The sequence below is a fragment of the Monodelphis domestica genome, chromosome X (genome assembly GCF_027887165.1).
Source record: "Monodelphis domestica isolate mMonDom1 chromosome X, mMonDom1.pri, whole genome shotgun sequence".
Classification (NCBI taxonomy): Eukaryota; Metazoa; Chordata; class Mammalia; order Didelphimorphia; family Didelphidae; genus Monodelphis; species Monodelphis domestica.
In genome coordinates this window covers 80,059,331-80,080,936 of record NC_077235.1, presented here as the reverse complement: position 1 = coordinate 80,080,936, position 21,606 = coordinate 80,059,331, and the positions used below count along the sequence as shown (strand labels likewise).

General features: G+C 44.1%; 1 protein-coding gene across 3 annotated transcripts in view; it reads right to left on the bottom strand.

Annotated features, from left to right (window-relative positions):
• The window catches only part of MID2 (midline 2), a 99,054-nt gene extending 78,017 nt beyond the window's left edge, over positions 1 to 21,037 (bottom strand). The window contains exons 1-2 of one of the 3 annotated variants that reach the window (XM_007506940.2): positions 20,773 to 21,037; positions 5,658 to 6,373 (exon numbers count right to left, since the gene is read on the bottom strand). In XM_007506940.2, coding sequence (XP_007507002.1) covers positions 5,658 to 6,356 — 699 coding nt within the window. In that variant the 5' untranslated portion in view covers positions 6,357 to 6,373; positions 20,773 to 21,037. The remainder of the gene's footprint in view (positions 1 to 5,657; positions 6,374 to 20,772) is intronic. The other 2 variants (XM_056809419.1, XM_007506941.2) reach the window with 2 other exon arrangements.
• Positions 21,038 to 21,606: the final 569 nt, after the last annotated feature.

Genomic DNA, 21,606 nt, shown 5'->3' with positions numbered 1-21,606 from the left:
CAAAGAACAACTAATCCCAATATTACACAAACTATTTGACATAATAAGCCAAGAAGGAGTTCTACCAAATTCCTTTTATGACACAAATATGGTACTGATGCCAAAGCCAGGCAGGTCAAAAACAGAGATAGAAAACTATATGCCAATCTCCTTAATGAGCATAGATGCAAAAATCTTTAATAGAATACTAGCAAAAAGACTCCAGCAAGTGATTACGAGGATGATTCATTATGACCAGGTGGGATTTATACCAGGAATGAAAGGATAGCTCAATATTAGGAAAACCATCCACATAATTGATCATATTAACAAGTAAATCAATAAAAATCACATGATTATCTCAATAGATGCAGAAAAAGCCTTTGACAAAATACAACACTCATTCATATTGAAAACACTAGAAAGCATTGGAAGAGAAGGGTCATTCCTAAAAATAATAAACAGCATATATCTAAAACCATTAACCAATATCATCTGCAATGGGGATAAACTAGATGCATTCCCAATAAGATCAGGGGTGAAACAAGGATGTCTATTATCACCTCTATTATTTAACAATGTACTAAAAACACCAGCTGTAGCAATTAGAGAAGAAAAAGAAATTGAAGGTATTAAAATAGGTAATGAGGAGACCAAGCTATCACTCTTTGCAGATGACATGATGATCTACTTAAAGAATCCTGGAGAACCAACTAAAAAGCTAGAAGAAATAATCAACAACTTTAACAAAATTGCAGGATACAAAATAATCCCACATCATCCATCAGCATTTCTATATATTTCCAAAACATCTCAGCAGCAAGAGTTAGAAAGAGAAATTCCATTTAAAATCACCCGAGACAATATAAAATACTTAGGAATCTATTTACCAAGACAAACACAGGAACTATATGAACACAACCACAAAACACTCTCCACACAATTAAAACTAGATCTAAACAATTGGAAAAACATTGATTTCTCATGGGTAGGAGGAGCTAACATAATAAAAATAAAAACCCTACCCAAACTAATTTACTTATTTAGTGCCATACCCATTGAAATACCAAAAATAGAAAAAACGCATAACAAAGTTCATTTGGAAGAATAAAAGATCAAGGATATACAGGGAAATAATGAAAAAAAATGCAAAGGAAGGTGGCCTTGCAGTCCCAGATCGCAAACTATACTATAAAACAGCAGTCATCAAAACAATTTAATACTGGCTAAGAGACAGAAAGGAGGATCAGTGGAACATACTTGGGGTAAGAGACCTCAGCAAGACAGTCTATGATAAGCCCAAAGATTCCAGCTTTTGGGACCAAAACCCACTATTTGATAAAAACTGCTGAGAAAATTAGAAGACGGTGTGGGGGGATTGGGATTGGATCAACATCTCACACCCTACACCAAGATAAATTCAGAATGGGTGAATGACTTGAATATAAAGAAGGAAACTATAAGCAAATTAGGTGAACACAGAATAGTATACATGTCAGATCTTTGGGAAAGGAAAGATTTTAAAACCAAGCAAGAGCTAGAAAAAAAATCACAAAGTGTAAAATCAATAATTTTGAATTCATCAAATTAAAAAGGTTTTGTACAAACAAACTAATACAACCAAAATTAGAAGGGAAGCAACAAATTGGGAAATAATCTTCATTAACAAAAACCTCTGACAAAGATCTAATTACTCAAATTTATAAAGAGCTAAATCAATTGTACAAAAAATCAAGCCATTCTCCAATGGATAAATGGGCAAGGGATATGAATAGGTAATTTTCGGTTAATGAAATCAAAACTATTAATAAGCACATGAAAAAGTGTTCTAAATCTCTTATAATCAGAGAGATGCAAATCAAAACAACTCTCCGGTATCCCCTCAGACCTAGCAGTTTGGCTAGCATGACAGCAAAGGAAAGTAATGAATGCTGGAGGGGATGTGGCAAAGTGGGGACATTAATGCATTGCTGGTGGAGTTGTGAATTGATCCAACCATTCTGGAGGGCAATTTGGAACTATGCCCAAAGGGCGATAAAATAATGTCTACCCTTTGATCCAGCCATAGCACTGCTGGGTTTGTACCCCAAATAGATAATAAGTAAAAAGACTTGTACAAGAATATTCATAGCTGCGCTCTTTGTGGTGGCCAAAAACTGGAAAACGAGGGTATGCCCATCAATTGGGGAATGGCTGAACAGATTGTGGTATCTGTTGGTGATGGAATACTATTGTGCTCAAAGGAATAATAAAGTGGAGGAATTCCATGGAGACTGGAACAACCTCCAGGAAGTGATGCAGAGTAAGAGGAGCAGAACCAGGAGAACATTGTACACAGAGAGTGATACACTGTGGTACAATCCAATATAATGGACTCTCCATTAGTGGCAATTCAGTGATCCTGAAGAACTTGGAGGGATCTATGAGAGAAACCACTATCCACATTCAGAGGAAAAACTGTGGGAGTAGGAACACAGAAGAAAAATAAGTACTTGATTACATGGGTTGATGGGGATATGATGAGGGATGTAGACTCTAAAAATGATCATTCTAGTGTAAAAATCAACAACATGGAAATAGGTTTTGATCAAGGACACATGTAAAACCCAGTGGAATTGTGCATCAGCTATGGGAAGGGTGGGTGGAGGGGAGGGAGGGAAATAATGTGATTATTGTAACCAAGGAAAAATGTTCTAAATTAACTAATTAAATAAAATTTTCCAAAAAGGGGGGGGGACTCTATACTCAGCAGGTCCAATATAAGTGCTGATTTTGTTGAGCTCTTTTCCCCCTTAAAAGAATAGAGGGGAGAAAGCCTTCATTTCCTCTCCCTCTTTTCTTTCCCCCCTTCCTGGATTCTCTCTTCCACCCTAGCTTATACAATCAGGCCCTTTTGGGTGTCCAACGATCTCACTTCCCAAACTAACCACATGTCAACACATTTTCTGGATTCTTCTCAAGGCATTTATGCCCACACAGGAAGGACACAGAGAAGAAGGATCAATGGTCATCTATAAAATTCATCTACCAACCTGATGCTTGGTAATCCCAGGGTGAAGTAAGAAGGCTTCAAAAACCACTTGGGCTGGCAGTAAGAGTACTATTGAGCAGAACCAATGAACATTGATGAAACCTCAGCAACGACTGAGGCTGGGACTCCCAGGCAGACCCGAGGCCTTCATTGTGGTGTAAAAATAGACTCGAACTCTGGACTTCAATCCCCACAAGCCCTTCCTCCACTTCCCCAAAATGCTTTGTAATCTCAAGGAATTCTCAGGTGGGCCGAGATCGAGAAGGGATTTAACCTGATTGCAAAGGCTTTTGTGGTCTCTTTTGGACTTCCGTTTTGGGGCAGACGCGGCTCTTCCATGATGTGAGATTATCTTGTCTAGGCCTCTCTGGCCTAGGCATGTTTTTCTTATCCTGTATTTTCTTTAATCCTTAACTTTTAATAAACCTCTAAAAAATATTGCAGAGAGAAACTAATTTCTACCTGCCTCAGTCTCCCCTAAATTTTAATCTTTACAGTGGTGATGAGTGTAGTTCAGTCAGGCACTCTGGGCTCCCTCCCTGCCTGGCTGGTTCATCAACAAGGTCTGATGGCTCCAGAAGTGGCTTTTATATCTATCTATCTATCTATCTATCTATCTATCTATCTATCTATCTATCTATCTATCTATCTATCGCCCCATTGCCCACATAGCTATACACACATAAAGGTGCGCTGCCACCTCTCCACCTCCTATATAAGACAGACACCCAAAAAGACATGGATATGCAGGCACAGACACACTCAACAGAGGAGGTGAACTGGCAGAGGCATGGAGGAGACAGAGTGACATATATTTTTTTCAATACAGCCAATATGTGAATAAGCTGGATGGGGCATGATGCATAGAGAGGTGGCCTTGGATTGAGTTCAAGTCTTATCTCTGATATATACTAGCTTTATGACAAGCTGAACAAGTCATTTTACTCCTCAATGCCCCAGGCACCTCTCTAAGATTCTCGGTTATAGAAAGATGCTGATCTCACTGGTACAGGGAGTTTCCTATACCAGTGAGATCACAGGTTCGGCCCCTATCCCCATCCATAAGCTTGTTTATTACAATGGGGAAGGAGCCTAAAAAGACAAAAAAAAAGTCATTATAGCAGTTGGGAGAAATGTACAGAGGAGAACAGAAGGAGGTACAAAAGGAGACACAGATAAATAGGACAGCTTTGAAACTAACAAGTTGAATTTGTCATATTTCTGAAAATGAAAACAGTATGCAATAGAGATTGGTGATTGCAAGTAAAACTTTCTTTTTTCTGTTCTGTCAATATGAAGATACCTATGTTGGGTGACATTTGTCGAGCAGAGAGCAACAATAATGGATGGAGGGAGGACAACTAGGTGGCTCAGTGAATAGAGCACTAAACCTGGAGATGGGAGGAGCTGGGTTCAAATCTGGATTCAGATACTTCCTAGCTGTGTGACCATTGGAAGCTACTTAATACCAACTGCCTGGCTGTTACTATTCTTAGAATTCATACTAGGACAGAAGGTAAGTTTTTTTTTAAAAAAAACAGCTAATAGGGGGCAGCTGGGTAGCTCAGTGGATTGAGAGCCAGGCCTAGAGACGGGAGGTCCCAGGTTCAAATCCGGCCTCAGACACTTCCCAGCTGTGTGACCCTGGGCAAGTCACTTGACCCCCATTGCCTAGCCCTTACCACTCTTCTGCCTTGGAGCCAATACATAGTATTGACTCCAAGCCGGAAGGTAAGGGTTTAAAAAAAAACAGCTAATAGATGGGTAAGCATATAATATTATGCCATATTGTCTAGTAGCTGAGAAGTGATTAAGCAACAATAGATATAACTTAGAAGTCAGAAAGAACCAAGTTTGAATCCAGCCTCAGACGTTTACTGGCTATGTGATCCTAGGCAAGCCATTTAACCTCTATGTGCCTCAGTTTCTTCATATGTTAAATGGGGGAAAGAAAGGCACTTACCTCTCAAAGTTATTGTGAGGATCAAAAGGGTTAACATACCTGAAGTGCTTTAAAGTGCTATAAAGCACTTCCTAAATGCTAGTCATTATAAGTAATATTATGTTAACTATATCTAGACTATATTAGCTTTAATTTTTTTAAACCTCACCTTCCATCTTAGAATCAATACTGTGTATGAGCTAGATAATGCGAGTCAAGTGACTTGCCCAGGGTCACACAGCTAGGAAGTGTCTGAGGCCACATTTGAAACCAGGACCTCCAATCTCCAGGCCTAGTGCTGCATCCTCTCAGCCACCTAGTTGCCCCTCTAAATTATCTATAATGAGATGCCATTGAATAACTTGACTAGGCTGTAGATGTAATGGGCCACTGGCTACCTCTACATTCTCTGGGGGAAGAGACCTTTAAGGTCATGTGATACATCCTACTCCTTTTAAAATTGAAAAATAGAAAGGTAAACAGATTACCCAGAGCCACTCTATTAAGTGGCAAAGCCAAGACTCAAACTCATGGCCTCTGATACCAAGACTAGAGTCTGCATGAGTAGCCAGATTATATGAACTTAAAATGGGTGTTCTTCTCAAATGGAAAGTGGGAAAAACTGCCTGGCCATGTGGGAAAAGCCTCTTGTGCACAGCCCTGAGCATGGAGGGCAGGTTGTCAGAACATTTCCAGATCTCTTACCTTCAGTTTCTCAAATCGGTCACTAAGAGATGCCACTTGGTGATCTCTGTGGCGCCCCACTAGTTTGCATAAGGCACAGATCAGTTGGTCATCAGCCACACAGTACATATTCACTTTCTCATTCTCATGCTCCAGGCACATGAGCCCTCGAAGGTGTGTATCTGGCACTGGCTCCACCAATCGGTGGCTGGTGAAGGGCTTCTTATTTGGGTGGGTGGCTCGGAGGCAGCGGTCACAGTAAGACACCTCACAAGTTATGCAGGTCTTGACTGCATCACGTGGTGGGGCCTGTTCACAGAACTGGCATGCAATTCGCTCGCTAGACATGGTGGGGCTAGGCCTGTAAGTCCGCTCTCGGCAGCTCTCACCTGGGGAGTTGGGCCCACTCAGAGAAGCCTTCTGGAACCGATCAATAATGTTCTGTAGGGTCACATTCCTCTTGAGGCCATCTAGGCCACGATGGGTCAAGGAGATGACATATCGGCAAGTAGGACACTGGAAGGCAGCGATGGGCTCAACTGATTCCCCAGAGCTACAGCTGGACACGAGGATACGATGGGCACAGCTGAAGCAGAGGCTATGGGCGCATGGAAGTAGAAGGGGGTCTTCAAACAATTCTAGGCAGATTGGGCAGGTCAATTCTGACTCCAATGTTTCCATCTTTAATGAAAATAATCTTGCTGGTCCATTAAGAACCATGGAGGCTGGTCATTCACCTGCAATACAAAGGAGGACTTAGTATGAATTCCCTAAGCAAATGCTCTCCTAGTACCAGAATCTGAAGCTAAGGTTGTTTTGTTTATTTGTTTATTGAAGATTCATGCTCTATGATAGGAAGCATTGAAATACCTCATTAGTTGAGAGTTCAAGAGAAAATCTTTGATGTCCTCCACCCCTTTGACTTTAACAATCGTCTTCCTAAAATATACATCTACTTGACTTTCAAGTGCTGTGAGAGAAGGTTAAGGGAGAAGGAACAGGAGAAGAGATGACTGAGCTGAATAAGAAATAGAAAATTGTGAAGATGATTTAGAGGGCTTTTGACTTGGTGAAAAAGGCATTTGAGGAGAAGAAATTGAGGAAAATGGGAAGAACAATCTCTAGACCCAGATTCTACTTCTAGCTTGTGTGACAGGAGAAGGAACAGGATTGTGTATTTAGGATCTGAAGTCTCAAGGTGAATGGGAAGGTAACTGGCAAGGCAGGTTAAAAAATAGTAATGGGGCAAAGAGGTAAATAAAGCAAACTGGGCAAGGATTTGGGAGTAGGGCAAGTTGATGTGACAGAGAAGGGAAGGGGGAAAGGAGGTAGGGTAGAGGCTAGCTATAAAGTTTTATAAACAAATGAAACAATCTTGGATGTGGTTATAAAGTTACTCAAAGGCAATAAGGTTGTAAAGATCTTATTTAGATTATTAGGAGTGAGATACAAACTCAAGGAATTCAAAAAACATGGGTAAAGATCCCAATCTCTATTGAGCACAGTGTCCAAAGTTTGTTTTTCTTTCACGGTCAAGTGACTGATTGCTGGTGGCTCCAAGAAAAGGCTGGTCTCTCTACTAAATAGACAAGGCAATGGGATTCATGAAGCCCTTTGCCAGAATCCAGGTTATCAAAGATAATTAAATATTCCTTTAAAAATAATGGAAGCAATGTGGCCTCAGACACTTTCTAGCTGGGTGACCCTGAGCAAGTCACGTAACCCTCACTGCCTAGCTTTTACCACTCATATGTCTTGGAAAAGATACACAGTATTGATTCTAAGATGGAAGGGAAAGGTCTTTAAAAAATAATGGAAGCAGGACTTCAGAGGGAAAAAATCAGAAGTGGAAGATGGAGATGGCGAAACAGTTGGAGAATGATAGCATGCTATACAGAGGAGGAAGGGGGCAAAGACCGGCAATGGAAACCCATTGGGGAGGGGAGGAATGGTAAGCAGGGAAGTTTGGCTGGAGCATAAGGACTAACATGAGATCAATCTAGGAAGAGAGGCCAAAGCCAGACAGTAAAGCTCGTATTGTTGTCCCAGAGGTAATAGGGAGCCAAATCAAATTCCTAATCGGAAGTGACATAATCAGACCTGTGAAGATTAAATTTAACTCTCCCCTGATTGTGAAGATTAAATTGTAACCCTGCCTATTTTTAATCACCAAAAGTGTAAACACCATACTTAAAAGTTGAGTATGGAGATCTGCCCATTTTTTTATTTAATTACCAAAAGTGTAAACACCCCATTCACACTTGAGTGGGGGACCCACGTGTGCAATAGTGGGTAATGAGTCAGAATCGACTGACTGCCTTCTGGGCAGTCCTAAGCAAGGATTCAGACTATGATTTGTCCAAGTAAAAATTAGGGGAAGGCACAGGAAGTGATGCAAAAGAAAGTGTCTTTAAAGGGGAGTAACAACTTCCTGAGTTCAGTTCTACTGACAGTTCTTTGAAGTGGAAGCTGGTGGAGAATATGCTGACTAGAGCCGAGACCCTGTTCCTGGTAAATCTCTTCCTTTGGACTGACACATGGTAAGTGAAAAGCTGACTCTTAACAGCTGGATTTTCTGAAAAAAACTAGCCTCAGGAGAGGCTTCCCTTTTGAGAGAGATTTCCCCAGGTCCTCAGCTTTGCTGAGGTCTAAGGACTAACAAACTCTCCTTGCCTGCATTGAGCCAGGGGCTGGGAGTAAATTACTTAGTGCTTAAGCTAGATAGCTTACCCTAACTTCTCTCTGATTTTCTTACTTCGCTCTTTCTATATTTTGTAAATAAATTGTAAATAAATCTCTTTGGAATAAATATAAATTCCTAGTGACCCTATTTTAAAATATAAGTCAGTCTATTTCTTTTATATAATTAAACCCCTATTTCTCCCCTCTCAGATCTGGAATATCAATTTGGCAATGATGTGGATTACAGACTGGAGACCCAGGCAAAAAAGAAAATCAAGAGGATGGTGGTTTCACTCAACAGAAATACAGATGTTAAGAAGAAAGGCGGGTTTTGGGGGAATAGAAGTTTCATATAGGATATACTGAGATGTCTCAAATTACAGGAGTGATGATGTCCAACAGGTAGCACAGGGCTAGAGCTCAGAAGGGATGAAGGGGAGATAGAGAGCTCTGAGTGTCATCTGTATAGGCGGAGTAGTTGAACCTATGGAAACTGATGAGGTCACCAAGAGAGAGTGTAGAGGGGAAAAAAAAGAGGCCCAAGACAGAACCCTGGATGTACACAGGACAGGACATAGGTGGTTCTCTGGCAAAGGAAACTGAGGAGTGGTCAGTGGTGGGGTTAAGAGGAAAATCAAGAGTGATCAGTATTACAAAACTCAGGAAAGAGAAAGTACCCATGAAGACAAGGTGGTCAACCATGTCAAATGGTTACATGAAAGAAAACTGAGGCCCAGGAATTCAAAGTGATTCCCTTGAGGGTGCACTTGGGATCCCAGATCTAGAACCTCAGAAGCTAGCTCACTCAATCCTTTCATTTGATGGAAGAGGAAACTGAGGCCCAAGAAGATGAAGAGTTTGGCTTTAATTATAAGAGGAAAGATTTGAAAACCAGACCCTCTGAATGGTTAGAACCAGCCTTTTCTATCACTCTCATACAGTGTGCTCCTGTCACAGATTTTATGTCTAATGGAATTTATTGGTTATAGAGGTAGTCTAGTCCCCTATGAAGGAATTCCTCCTTCTCTGATGCCACACTGTGACACGGTGGCAATTTTCGAGGCCATCCCAGCAAGCATATTCTACCATAGTGGAAAAGCTTTGAGCTTGAGCCTGGTGACAAGACTATGTCTGCTTTCTGAGGACCAGCCCAGCTAAGTACAGAGAAGCTTGTCACCAGTTGGCTGACCACCAGGTGATGAATTCTTTGGCTGGGCAACCCACAAAGTAAAGAAAAACATTCAATGGGCCTCAGTTTTGTGTGGTCCCCTTATGAGTCCACAGTGATGGTGGTGGTGTGCTGAATTTTTCAAGAGTCAATCGACAGTAACCTAACTGTTGGTACTCTAACTGTGAAATCATTGTCCAGTGATCAGTGAGTCAACATACTATTGGAGGAACTGAGTCATGTCAATATTGACATTCACAACCATAAAATGAAGCCAGAAGATTAAAGGAAGTTATGGCTAAATGGAAGGTGGCACACTCCAGTGGAAGGAGGGTTGGATTTGGAGTGAGAAGAAATGGGTTTGAATCCCAGCTCTGTTCTACTCAGCCTTGAACAAATCACTGAACTGCTCTCTAAAATGAGGGGTTTCAACCAAATGTCCTTTAAGGTCCTTCCAGAGTAAAGATGGGGTCTGTTCCCCTTTGTGCTACGGAAGGCCAGCTTACAGGGTTTTAAGCAAATAAAGGTGTTAAAAGAGCTGATGGAAGTGTAGGATTAAAGGACAACAAGAAATTTCATGGGACCCTGGGTCGTCTTGCCCTAGAATTCATGAGAAGCAATTCTACAACCATCCTGTGAAGATGGCGGGGTAAGAGGTTTCTGGCGGCAACTTTCCCCCACAACATCAAATAAAGTCCAAATAAAGAACCTCACACCTTAGAAGGGTCACCAACGACAATCAGATGAGCAAGGAGACCCTCCACGAAATAATTCTTGCACAAAAACTCAACTGAAAGGCAATTCACTTTCCTTCCATTTAGATTGCTCTAACAACCCACACCCATTGCCCTATGACCCTCATGGCTACTGTAATTTGGGGCACCCAGCCTTTGAAGAGAATATTTCAGTTGGGGGGGGCAGGTTGTCCCTGTTTTGGGAAGGGTGGAGGCCCCATCGTTCCAGGGCACACCCAAGGATTCTAGATTCCCTCCTCCATTCCACAGGTGAGTTGAGGCCTGTAATCAGACCACCCACCTCAGTGTCCTAAGAAGGAAAAGAGGCAGGAGTGCAGAGATGGGGTCTGGGGAACAAGAAAAAACTGACCACTGATTAAAAGTCATCAAAACTGCCCAAGAGGAAAACTGGCAGTCAAAAGAAGAGAGGACAGAAAGATGGCTAAGAGGCTTCAGTATACAATATCCTTGGCGCACTCCCTCTCAGCAGTGTCCTGAGGGACCAGCCCTCAGGAGCCAGTCTGGTGACAAGGCTCCCAGTACCATCTGATAGACAGAGTGAACAACTTGTATCAGAAATCCTACCACCACCATTTACTGACTGTGTGACCTTGGGCAAGTCAAATTCTGAGTGTCAGTTTCCTTACCTATAAAATGGACTCGATAACCTTTAAGGTCCTTTCCAACTCTAACGCTAAAATCTCAGAAAGAAGAAAATTGGTGGAAAAGAATGAGAAAAATTCCTCTGCTAAAGGTCTGACATCTAAGACATAAAGGAAATGTATTCAAAGGAGAACAAAATTCCAACTCTGAGAAATCGATGGTCAAAGGATTAGAGGAAACATTTTCCAAACGAAGAAATGCCAATTCAAACAATCATGTGAGAAATGATCCTGGAAAATACAAATGAAAACAACCAAGGTTCCACTACTCACCCATCGGATTGGCCACAACGACAGGAGGAAAATGGCAATTGTTGGAGGGGGAACCATAGGAGGGCAGTCATATGAATGCACTCTTAGTGAAGAAATTGCTCTGGCCATTTTGGAAAACAAACCTCTGGTCCAAATCTAGGTCCAAAGCTAGGCATATATGCCAAAGAGGATCACAGACAGAGGAAAGGGCCCATAGGTACAAAAAATATTCATTGCATCACTTTTTGTTAGAGCAAGGCACTGAAAACCTAGGGGGTGTCCAAATGAGGAATGAGGGAACAAACTGTAGTCTAGGAATGGGGAGATGAAAAGAAAAGAACATGGCGGATTCAGAAAAGCTTTGTATGAACTCACGCAGAGCAGAATGAGTAAAATAAATGGACGATCTACTCAATGATCAGGACAATGGAAAGGAAGACAACTCTGAAAGACTGCAGAACTGTAATTCAGAGCAGTGGCCAATTGGACCTTTGGAAAAATGATAGAGCACGTCACACTTCTTCTTCATAGACTAGAGGAGCAGACCAAGGCAGCCATTTTCAGTTATAGCTAACGTGTCCGCTCTCATTACTCATTTGTTGCAGGTTTCTATTGGAGGTATTGGGGGGGGGGTGGCGTTGGTGAGTAATGGGAGATTCAAAAAGAAGACAAAAAAAGAACATTAGTGAAACCAAAAAGGACAAAGAAGAGAACAGAAGGAAGTTCAGAAGAAGACAGAAGGCAGTTTGGCAGTTTTGTCACTACCATAAAAAACTTATATATAAAAGAAGTTCACAGTTTCATATACATTCTTTTCAGTCCCCTTTTTATTGAAATGCTGTTTCTTGATGTCTGCTACGTTGGAAATGAAAAAGAAAAATATAAGCTAAAGAACGAAATATGTAATGGGAAAAACTGAGAGAAAATGAGGTAGACAGAGTGTATTAATATTTCAGGGGAAAATTCTCAGCCCCTCATTAATAAGTCAATATTGTAGTTGGAAGGATAAAAAGGAGGAGTGTATCTCAGCCAGGAAGAGGAGAGAATGAAAGGGGGGACAAATAAGGAGTGGTCATCACTCAAGAAAAGGACAAGAGGCTTTCAGTTTCTCCCCTTGCTACCAGGAGGGGTGGGGTGGGATCACAGCATTGGTGGTAGGGCAGAATACAGAGGAAGGAATGGAAACTGAGTATAAACAGAGCAGGGGTAGTACACAGTCAGCCCCTCAGAGGCCAGAGAGCAAAATATGCATCTTATAATGAATCCTGCTTTGGGAGGGTGGGACGTTGGACATAAATGAGCTTATACAACTTGAGGTTATAGCTGTCAGTGCTAATTCCCACTTGGAGGGGGGAGCAGCTGGGTATCTGGGGAGGCACGACTCCGAGATGGGGGAACAGGGTTTCTGAGGTTCAAAAGGAGAGAGGTGTGACATCAAAAAGGCTAAGTGATGAGGTAAAGAACAGTCCGACCCACCCCTTCTCCCAGACTATCCTTGTGGAACACTTGCTACCATATCCCACTTCCATTGAGAATTAGCATTGCTAGCAACTGATCCTAGAATAGAGTTGAGGAGGGTTTCTTAACAGAAGTCATGGCTAGATTTCAGGAGGTTCAAGAACTTGGATGAGGGAGCAAAATTCTATCTTTATTTTCTAACTGAAATTCAACATTCCCTTCAGTTACTTAAAAACATTATGCTATCTGAGAAGGGATTGGCTGTCTCAAATGGACCCAAGACACAAAGAAAAGTTCAGAAATCCTAGAGCAGACAGTTCTAGAAGAATGATGGGGCATACATAAGAGAAGGGACTGGAGGAAGACAGCACTTCTTGGAAGGGGGCATCATAAATTAATATCACTGACACAGAAGAATGGAACAGAGGGGGTGGGGGAAAGGACGATTAGGTGCCATAGTCTTAGCTGAGCTGGGAGAAAGAGAAGGCTTAAACAAGAGCAAGGGAGAGCAATACTAAAAAGAAGAAACCCAGAGTTTGGGATTGTGCAAGGCAATGGGAGGGAGGGGAAAGAGACGGGGTTTAAATGTGAAGTAATAAAACAAACATAATTGGCAAAACATTTCTATTAGTATATATAATACACATTTTAGTAGTTTGGCATAATGGATAGTGTTGGACTCAGAGTAAAAAAGGTTTTTTTGACTTTAAAACCCTTACCCTGGGGACAGCTAGGTAGCTTAGTGAATAGAGTGCCAGCCCTGGAGTCGAGAGGTCTTCGGTTCAAATCTGGTCTCAGACACTTCCCAGCTGTGTGACCCTGGGAAAGTCACTTAACCTCACTGCTTAGCCCTCACCATTCTTTTGCCTTAGAATTGATACTTAAGCCAGGCAAGGGTAAACTCTTTTTTTAAACCCTTACCTTCCATCTTAGAATCCATTTAAAGTATTGGTTCCAAGGCAGAAGAGTGGTAAGGGCTAGGCAAAGGGCTAGGGAGTTAAGTGACTTGTCCAGGGTCATATAGTTAGGAAGTATCTGTGGTCAAATTTGAATCCAGGACCTCCGGTCTCTAGGCCCGACTCTCAATCCACTGAGCTACCCAGCTTCCCTCAAGGGTAAACTCTTAAGCAACTTGCCCAGGGTCACATAGCTGGGAAGTGTCTGAGGCCATATTTGAAATCAGGACCTCCCATCTCCAGGGCTGGCACTCTATTCACCGAGCCACCTAGCTGCCCCAGGGTAATGAAGACTTGAGCTCAAATCTTGCCTCTGCCACATTCTGGCCCTGTGACCCTGGTCACTTCACCTCTAGTGCTCTAGGCATTTCTCTAAGGGGTCAACATGCATGGGTAGAGGCAGTTTCCTCATTGGAGAGTTCCCTATGCCAATGAAATTGCAAGTCCGATGACATCTCATATATATGTACATAAGTAATTGATGGGAGAAAACACAAACTAAACAATTCCAATCTCAAATTTGAATAGATTAAATCCTGCAATAAAAAGAAAATGAACATCGAAATAAGAAAATAAAATCCAACAATTTGCTATATATATATTTTATATATAAATATATATGTATATATTTTTATATATAAAACTCATTTTAAACAAACAGAATGAAAACAAGGGGGATGCCAACAATGTATTATGCCTCAGACAACTCTAAGAAAACAAGAATTAGCATCACGATCTTCCATAAGGAAACTAAAAATCGATAGTCAAACTACATTATGCTTTATGCACTAAAGGCACCGAAGACAATAAGAAATTAACAATATTCAATGCACAGACACTAAACAGAGCTATGTTCTCAAAAGAAAAGCTAGGTGACAGAAGCAAAAGGAATTTGATAGTAACACAACAAGAGTCAGATATTTTAGTGTTCCTCTCAGAGCTGGATAAATACAAGAGATATATTTTAAAAAGAAGTAATGTAAGAACGAGATCTCGGCTAGACTTGCCTGAGCTATGGTACCTTCTGCAAGGAATACTAAAGAATATGAATATTTCTCAGTGTGCTATAGTACCTTGCAAAAATCATCATGCTAGGACATAAAGGAATCATAAACATATGTAAAGAGGAAGAAATAATCAACACATGTTTTATAGATCATGAAACAGTAAAACTTATGATGAACAAAGGAACTATATGGAAAAAATACAGACTTAAATGGAGACTAAGTAATGCCATCTTGAACAATGACTGAGTTGAAGGACAAATCATAGAAACAATAAGTTACATTAACAACATTAACAACAATGATAAAAAATGAAACAAGAAATCCAAACTTTTAGAACACAGTATGTTAAAACAGTAAGCAGAGGAAAATTCCTCTCTGAAAACTTCCGTTAGCCAAATAGAAAAAAAAAGTTCAATGAAATGATGATGCAACTTAAAAGATTTGAAAATAAATGAGCAGCTTTTAAACAGCCCCCTCCAATCCTGAAAATTAGAGAATAGAACTCTACAAAAAGAGACCATAGACCTGATCAGCAAAACCAAGAGCTGATCTTGTTGAAAACTAACAAAACTGATTCATATTAGGCAACTTGATCAAGCGAAAGAGGAAAAACCACTTACTAAATGCCAAAATTAAAAAGGTGAGTTCACATTTAAACAGAAAGGAAATAAAAACCATTATCGAAAATTACTAAAGATGATGAGATGCCAGCAAAACTGGGAATTCAACGGAGATTCATTAAAATCTCCCCAAATATAAAATATCCAGACTAAAAACAAGAAACAGAGATCTTGAACTAGCCAATCTTGGAAAAAGAAATTGAGCAAGCCACAAATGAATTGCCAAAGAAAATAGCTCCCAGTCCAACTGGATTAACAAATGAATTCTAGCAAACATTTGAAAAGCAACTGATATCCATGCTACAAAAATTACTGAAAAACTGAAAGTACTCCATCAAACTGCTTCTATGAGACAAATATAGTTCCAATGCCCAAATTAAGGTGAGACAAAACAAAGAAGGATAACGAACAGACAAATCTCACTAAGGAATAATGATGTAACAGTTTTAAATAAAATCCTCACAAGGAGGCTACAGGATTGTATCCAAAAAATAATTCACTGTGACCAACTTGGATTCATACCAGGGATGAAAGAATGGTTTGGCATTAGGAAAACAACTAGCATAATTAACTCTATAGGACAAAATGTAGATGATTATTTCACTAGAAGCAGTAAAAGCTTTTGATGAAATTCGTTATGGTAAATCTTAAAAAGCATAGATGTGGAGGAGCAGCACTGGAGACGGAAGGATGGGGTATAAGGCTCAGTTCTGGCACATCCTGGTTGTGGGACCCTGGACAAGTTCCTCTCTAAGACCACTCACCAGTGGCGGGTTGCCCATATAAGAGATTCCATGCCAGAAAGCTCCGACATAGCGAAGGAGATCTATTTAAATATCCTCAAAAGTATATATTTAAAAGCAAGAGTCCATCAATGAGGCTTTAGTAAGTGTTTGCTCTGTATGTGCCAGGAACCGTGTTAAACCCTGGGGAGTCAAAGAAAGGCAAAAAGTCGCTGCCTGCCCTCAAGGAGCCCAATTCCTCAAGTCTAATGGGGGAGACAACATTGAAATAAGTAGACCTATACACAGTACAGAGCGATCGGAGAGATGGAGGGTATTTGAAAAGGCAAGGCCTAGGGGGAGGAGAGACACCTGGTACACCATGTGGGGTTTGAAATGAATCTTGAAGAGACTCGGGGAAGCTGGCAAGGCAGAGATGAAGAAGCACGAGAGTCCGCTAATGCAAAGGCATGGGACGTCAAATATGAGGACCAGCCAGGAGGCCAGTGGAGTGTGATTGCAGCGTGCATGCAGGGGAGAAATAGACGACAACGGGAGAGCTACAAGTGGCTGGGGATGGAGGGCACTGAATGTTAAACAGAGAAGTGTATATTGGATCCCAGAAGTATAATGGAGCGTTCTCAGTTCAAACAGGTAAAACAGGCCCCCTTCCCCCCACCACTACTCAAACAGTTCTAGAAATACTATCTCATAGCAATAAAACAAGAGAAAAAGTAAAGGTCTAAACAATTGTATTGATTTAGAATCTAGAGACTACATTTCCCACAAAGGCAAAGCTGAAAAGGGTTCTGATTTAGAAAGCTGGGGGGAAGTCTATTGCTCTCAGTTTCTTCATCTGTAAGATCAAAGGGTTGCACTGAAGGCCTTTTCAGTTCAAGATTGAAGATTGTGAGTGGAAAGCCAATTTTACGTCCACTTTAAGAATAAAGTTAAAATTTCATAATAGTTCAGGAGAAATTATTTCATTACATAAATGGACAACCTGGTGAAAGGAGGTCTCAACAACTGCCCTGAGATCAAAAACAAAAAAGGTCCCCGGAACAAGGACAAAAGTAGCAGTCCACTGGTCAGTGAACAATTTCCGATCCAAGAAGAGCTAGTGTTATTTGCAAAGAAGCAGCACTAGAAGGTTTCCCAGTTTAAACACATAAAACAAAGTTGCCTCTCAGTTAGGAAACACCAATCTAGAGATCTCTCTACCTGGATGATGATCAGGGATGAAACTAATCATCGCCTTTAAGAGAAACAAACATCAGGGCCATTTGGATGACTGATGAGCCAAGCTCACCATGGTACCAAAATTTCGCTTGGCAAAAAGTAAACAGCTTTGAACTCTACTGAACTATGAGATAGCCTGAATGAACATGTTGCAACCCGTATCTTGATGGGGTGGAGTCCCTAGGCATCCAGGACACTTGGGTCCTTGGCAAATACTCCCCTTCACATTAAGGAAGATATCAGCAACTTGGATTTGCCGATACACATTTGACCCTCACTACTGAATGACATAAATGTTCCAGGGCATATTGATATGACAGAAGAGGTGCCTAACAAGTCAAAAGGAATGGTTCTTTTTCTTTTTTAAACCCTTGGCCTTTGTGCCTTCCAATTGATGCCAAGGATTGGTTCTGAGGCAGAAGAGTGGTAAGGGCTGGGCAATGCAGGGTAAGAGACTTGCCCAGGATCACACAGCTAGGAAGTGTCTGAGGCCAGATTTGTACCCAGGACCACCCATCTCTAGGCCCTGCACTCTATCCACTGGGCCACCCAGCTGCCCCAAAAGGAATGGTTCTTAGGGGCAAATCTTCGCCTCAGCCTGGCTGTGGCAGTGAGTGGGCTTTCATTTGTGCTGCCCTCAGGGTGACTGACTGAAGGGATAAGATAGGACAGCAGCCCCTGAATGCCACAGACAGAGAGCCATCAAATGGTAGGGCTAGAACAGGTCTGGTGTTTCCAGTGGTACTCTCCAACAGAAGATTGAAAACTGGCCCATCGAGTCCAACCCCCTCATTTCCCTTCCCTGGCTCAATGGTTTTGATGTCAGCAGATTTAGAGGGAGGAGTGGACCTGCTCAATACCCAGGGCAATTCTTTGCTGCAATTAAGAAACTCCACTGGCAGTGCTTTAGGACCTGCAAGTTGGAACGAGCTCCAGCGTACTCGGAGGAAGGAAGGCTTCACTAAACCGATTTCATCGAAATCAACTCGCTGCCCATATTAGTGAAGCCACTGAGTCACCGTGCCATGACTTAGTGTCAGGACTTTCCAGAGGTGGACTCAGGTGATCCATGAGATCCATCAAGGATGAGGAGCCTGGCCAGAAAAGCAGCCAGGGGGCAGACTGCCTTCTCCCCTCTTTACTGGCCCGATGGCCACCTCCCCACCCTGCCCCAATGAAAGCCAAGACCAAAGCTGCAGAAGAGTCGGTCTGGGGCTCCATAAATGTTGTGAGTCATTCCAACTCCATGCTAAAGATGCCTAAAGTGTGCATGCCAACTGCTACTTGGGCCTCTTCCCAATACAAATGAGGGTAAAAATGGGCGAGGCTACATTTCCAAATGACTAACTCAGATAAGCCAAGTTAGAGCACCTTAAATCATTTGGGCTATGCCTGTAACTGGGTAGCATTCCCCAGAATCAATCCAAGGTCCCTGAATCCTGCTCCCCCTTCTGTTCCCTTTAAGAAAGCGAGAGCAAGGTAATGAATAGATCTGGCATCTCTCTTGCCAGTGCTCCAGCTTTATTTATTATATAACCAGCTTTCTTTCCCTAGGTACAGAACTGGGCCCTGGACTCAGACTCTGAGCTCAGAGGCCAGCTAGTCTAACCCCTTCATTTTACAGAGGGGGGAAACAGGTCCTGGCGGTGGGGGTGAAATGACCTGCTCAGGGTCACATATCTTGAGTCCCTGATCTTGAGCTGGGAAAGACCTCAGAGGCCAACAACTCTAATCCCCTCATTTTTAAAGAAGGAGAAACTGAGGCTCAGGGAGGAGAAGGGACTAGTCCAAGGTCACAAAGAAGGTAAAGCCTGAGAGGAAGGATTTGCTCCCAGGACCTCCATCTCCTGGAGGAATCAGTATGCTAATTCTGGCCAGCTTGGGTTTGAAGCATACTTCTGATGTTTATTACTTGAGACCTTGAAGAAGTCACTTTATCTCTTCGGGTCTCAGTTTCTTCATGTGTTGCCCTGGATGGGCTCTGAAGTCCTTTTCAGTTTAAGATTGAGGGCTGTGAGTGGAAAGCCAATTCTCTGTCCTCTGAACCAGGCATCAAGAATAAAGTTCAAATGTCATAATCTTTGGGGAGAAATGCTCATCTCATTCCATAAATGGTCCACCTGGAGAAGGGAAGTCTCCACAGCTGCCCCGAGGTCACAAAGCAAAAATGGCCCCTGAGCTGGCTCTTCTTGGCTTTCGGAACTGAATGACAACCTGGAAATCAGACTCCAGGTAACAAATAGGAGGCGTTTTACATCATATTTTTCTAATAAACTAATTGGTCAGCCTGTGAGTCAGAGACAAGCCAATAACTGCTGTCCCCCTTCGAAATTTGCTAAGGAAACAGGGAGCAGAGGCTTAGGGTGGGGGGAGGGCTGAACTAGCCAGCTGCAGGAAAGCCACTGCTCCTAGTAGCCCCCAGCAGGGGGACAAAACGATCAAAGCCCCCTTCGCGGGCCAGGCACTGGCAAAGAAAAGGTGGAGAAGATGGGCTTCTCTGCTCAGCGCAGCTGGCTGCCCGCGGGCATCAGAGCCCGCGGAATACATGCATGCATGCGTGCATCCATCCATAATCGCCCAGCTTCTACCCAGATCTCCTCACCCCCTCGACACACACGCCCAACACCTCAGCAAAGCCCGCATCCACACAGGACCCAAGGACAGCCACTCAAAGAAGAGGGAGGCTGGGAGAGGGAGGGAGGCATGGGCTAGGTGGTGAGGGGAAAACTCTGGGTGAGCGGAAGAGCCAAAACTTCAGGCTCAGAGAGGGCCATCTGCGGGAATCAGAGGAGGAAGAGCTCAAGTGGCCAGGCCCAAAGGGCCAGGCCCGGCCACTCCCGGCCCCCTCCTACCCCGCCATCTTCAAAGTCCCCTTCCTGGGGAGCCTCAGAGCCCCCCCCTTCCCCGGGCCGCTCCACACCCCACCCCGGTGCGCTATAGCCGGATACCGGGATGAGCAGCGCAGGGCAGAGTGGAGCAGGGAAGGGCCGGGCCGGCAGGACAAGCAGGGCGGCCGCCAGGGCCAGGTGCGAGGTAGGGGTAGGAGTGAGAGCGAGGGGGAATGTCAAGGCGAAGGCGCCCGGGCAAGCCCCGAGGGGGCGTGCCCTCTGCCGGCCGCCTCAGTTGCCCTAAGGAATGGAAGCAGGAGCCGGGCACAAACAGGCACCCTGGGCACACACTGGCCTCCTTTCCTTCCTGCCGGCTGGCCCGGCGGCCGCCACGGCCAAAGCTCCGGCCGCCGCGGCCGCCGCCGCCGCCCATCGGGGTGAAGTTGGGCAAGGGCGCCCCCGTCCCCAGGCGGGCCAGAGCTCCTTTCCAGCCGGTCGCCCACCCACGGGGCTCACCTGCAACCGCCACAGCGCCTCTCCTTGCCTTCCCCCCATTTCCCATCCCCGGGGCGCCTCTGGCTCGCTTCCTCTCTAGCTAGGAGCGAGAGCCCGAGCGCTTCAACAGCCCAGGGCAGGGCGAGCTAGGGCGCGGAGAGCAGCCTAGCAAGGCAGAGACGCCGCCGCCGCTGCCGAGCGCGGAGAGCAAGCCAGCAGCTAAGTAGCCTCCACAGGAACAGAGAGCACGGGAGAGAGAGCCGCGGCCAGCCGCTGGGTGCGGCTGGGCCGGCCAAGGGGCTCCCCTACGTACCAGCTGATTCCAGCAGCCTGGCCTCCTCCGTCCTGTCATCTTGGAAGAAGAGACCCACTGAGCGGGGTGGAGGGAGAGGGAGCGTGCGGGTGTCTGTGCGCGCGCACTGATCCGGGGGAGGGCGGGGGAAAAACGTGCGTGCGCGCGCGCGCGCCTCTGCAGGCGCTGGAAAGAGACTGTCCTAGAGAGCCTCGGCAGTGGGCGAAATGCGGAGGGAGGCCGAAATGTGTGCAAACTCCTTCCTGTTCCCTCCTCCCGCTCCCCCGCTGCCCCGCCTGTTCCCAGCACAAACAGACCAACCACAACAGCCGGCGACACTTGTTGTCTGCCCAGAGAAAGGCCAGCTCTCCAGGGCCACCCACGGCCACAGGCGAAGCTGCCCTACGCAAACCACCCCGGAGCAAAACAGAAAGCGTGGACGCCGCAGACAGGGGCAAAGAATGGCAGGAAACCCAACCCAGCCCCGTCGTTATCTTTTCACAAAGGGAGAATGGCACTGAGTGGACTGTTGGCCCAGGGCCCGAGCTTGTGGACGAGGAACGAAGCCACACAAGGGAAATCGCTGTCCTCCACCGGGAAACCGACAGAGCTGTTTCCATGGGGACAACTGGGCAGGTGCAGCTGGATATTCAGGTGGAGCAGGTGTCCCGTACAGCCTGACAAAAGTGGCAAGAACCCTGGCTCGGAGTTCGAATGCCGCCCTTCAGCGTGTCACTCTACCGCCCAGGGCCTCACTCAGTTTCCTCCTCTGTAAAATGGAGCAGCCTGGGGAGGCATTTGAAATTGTTGAGGATTGCCTCGTGCTTGCTCCAACTGTCGAAATTTCTATCTGTG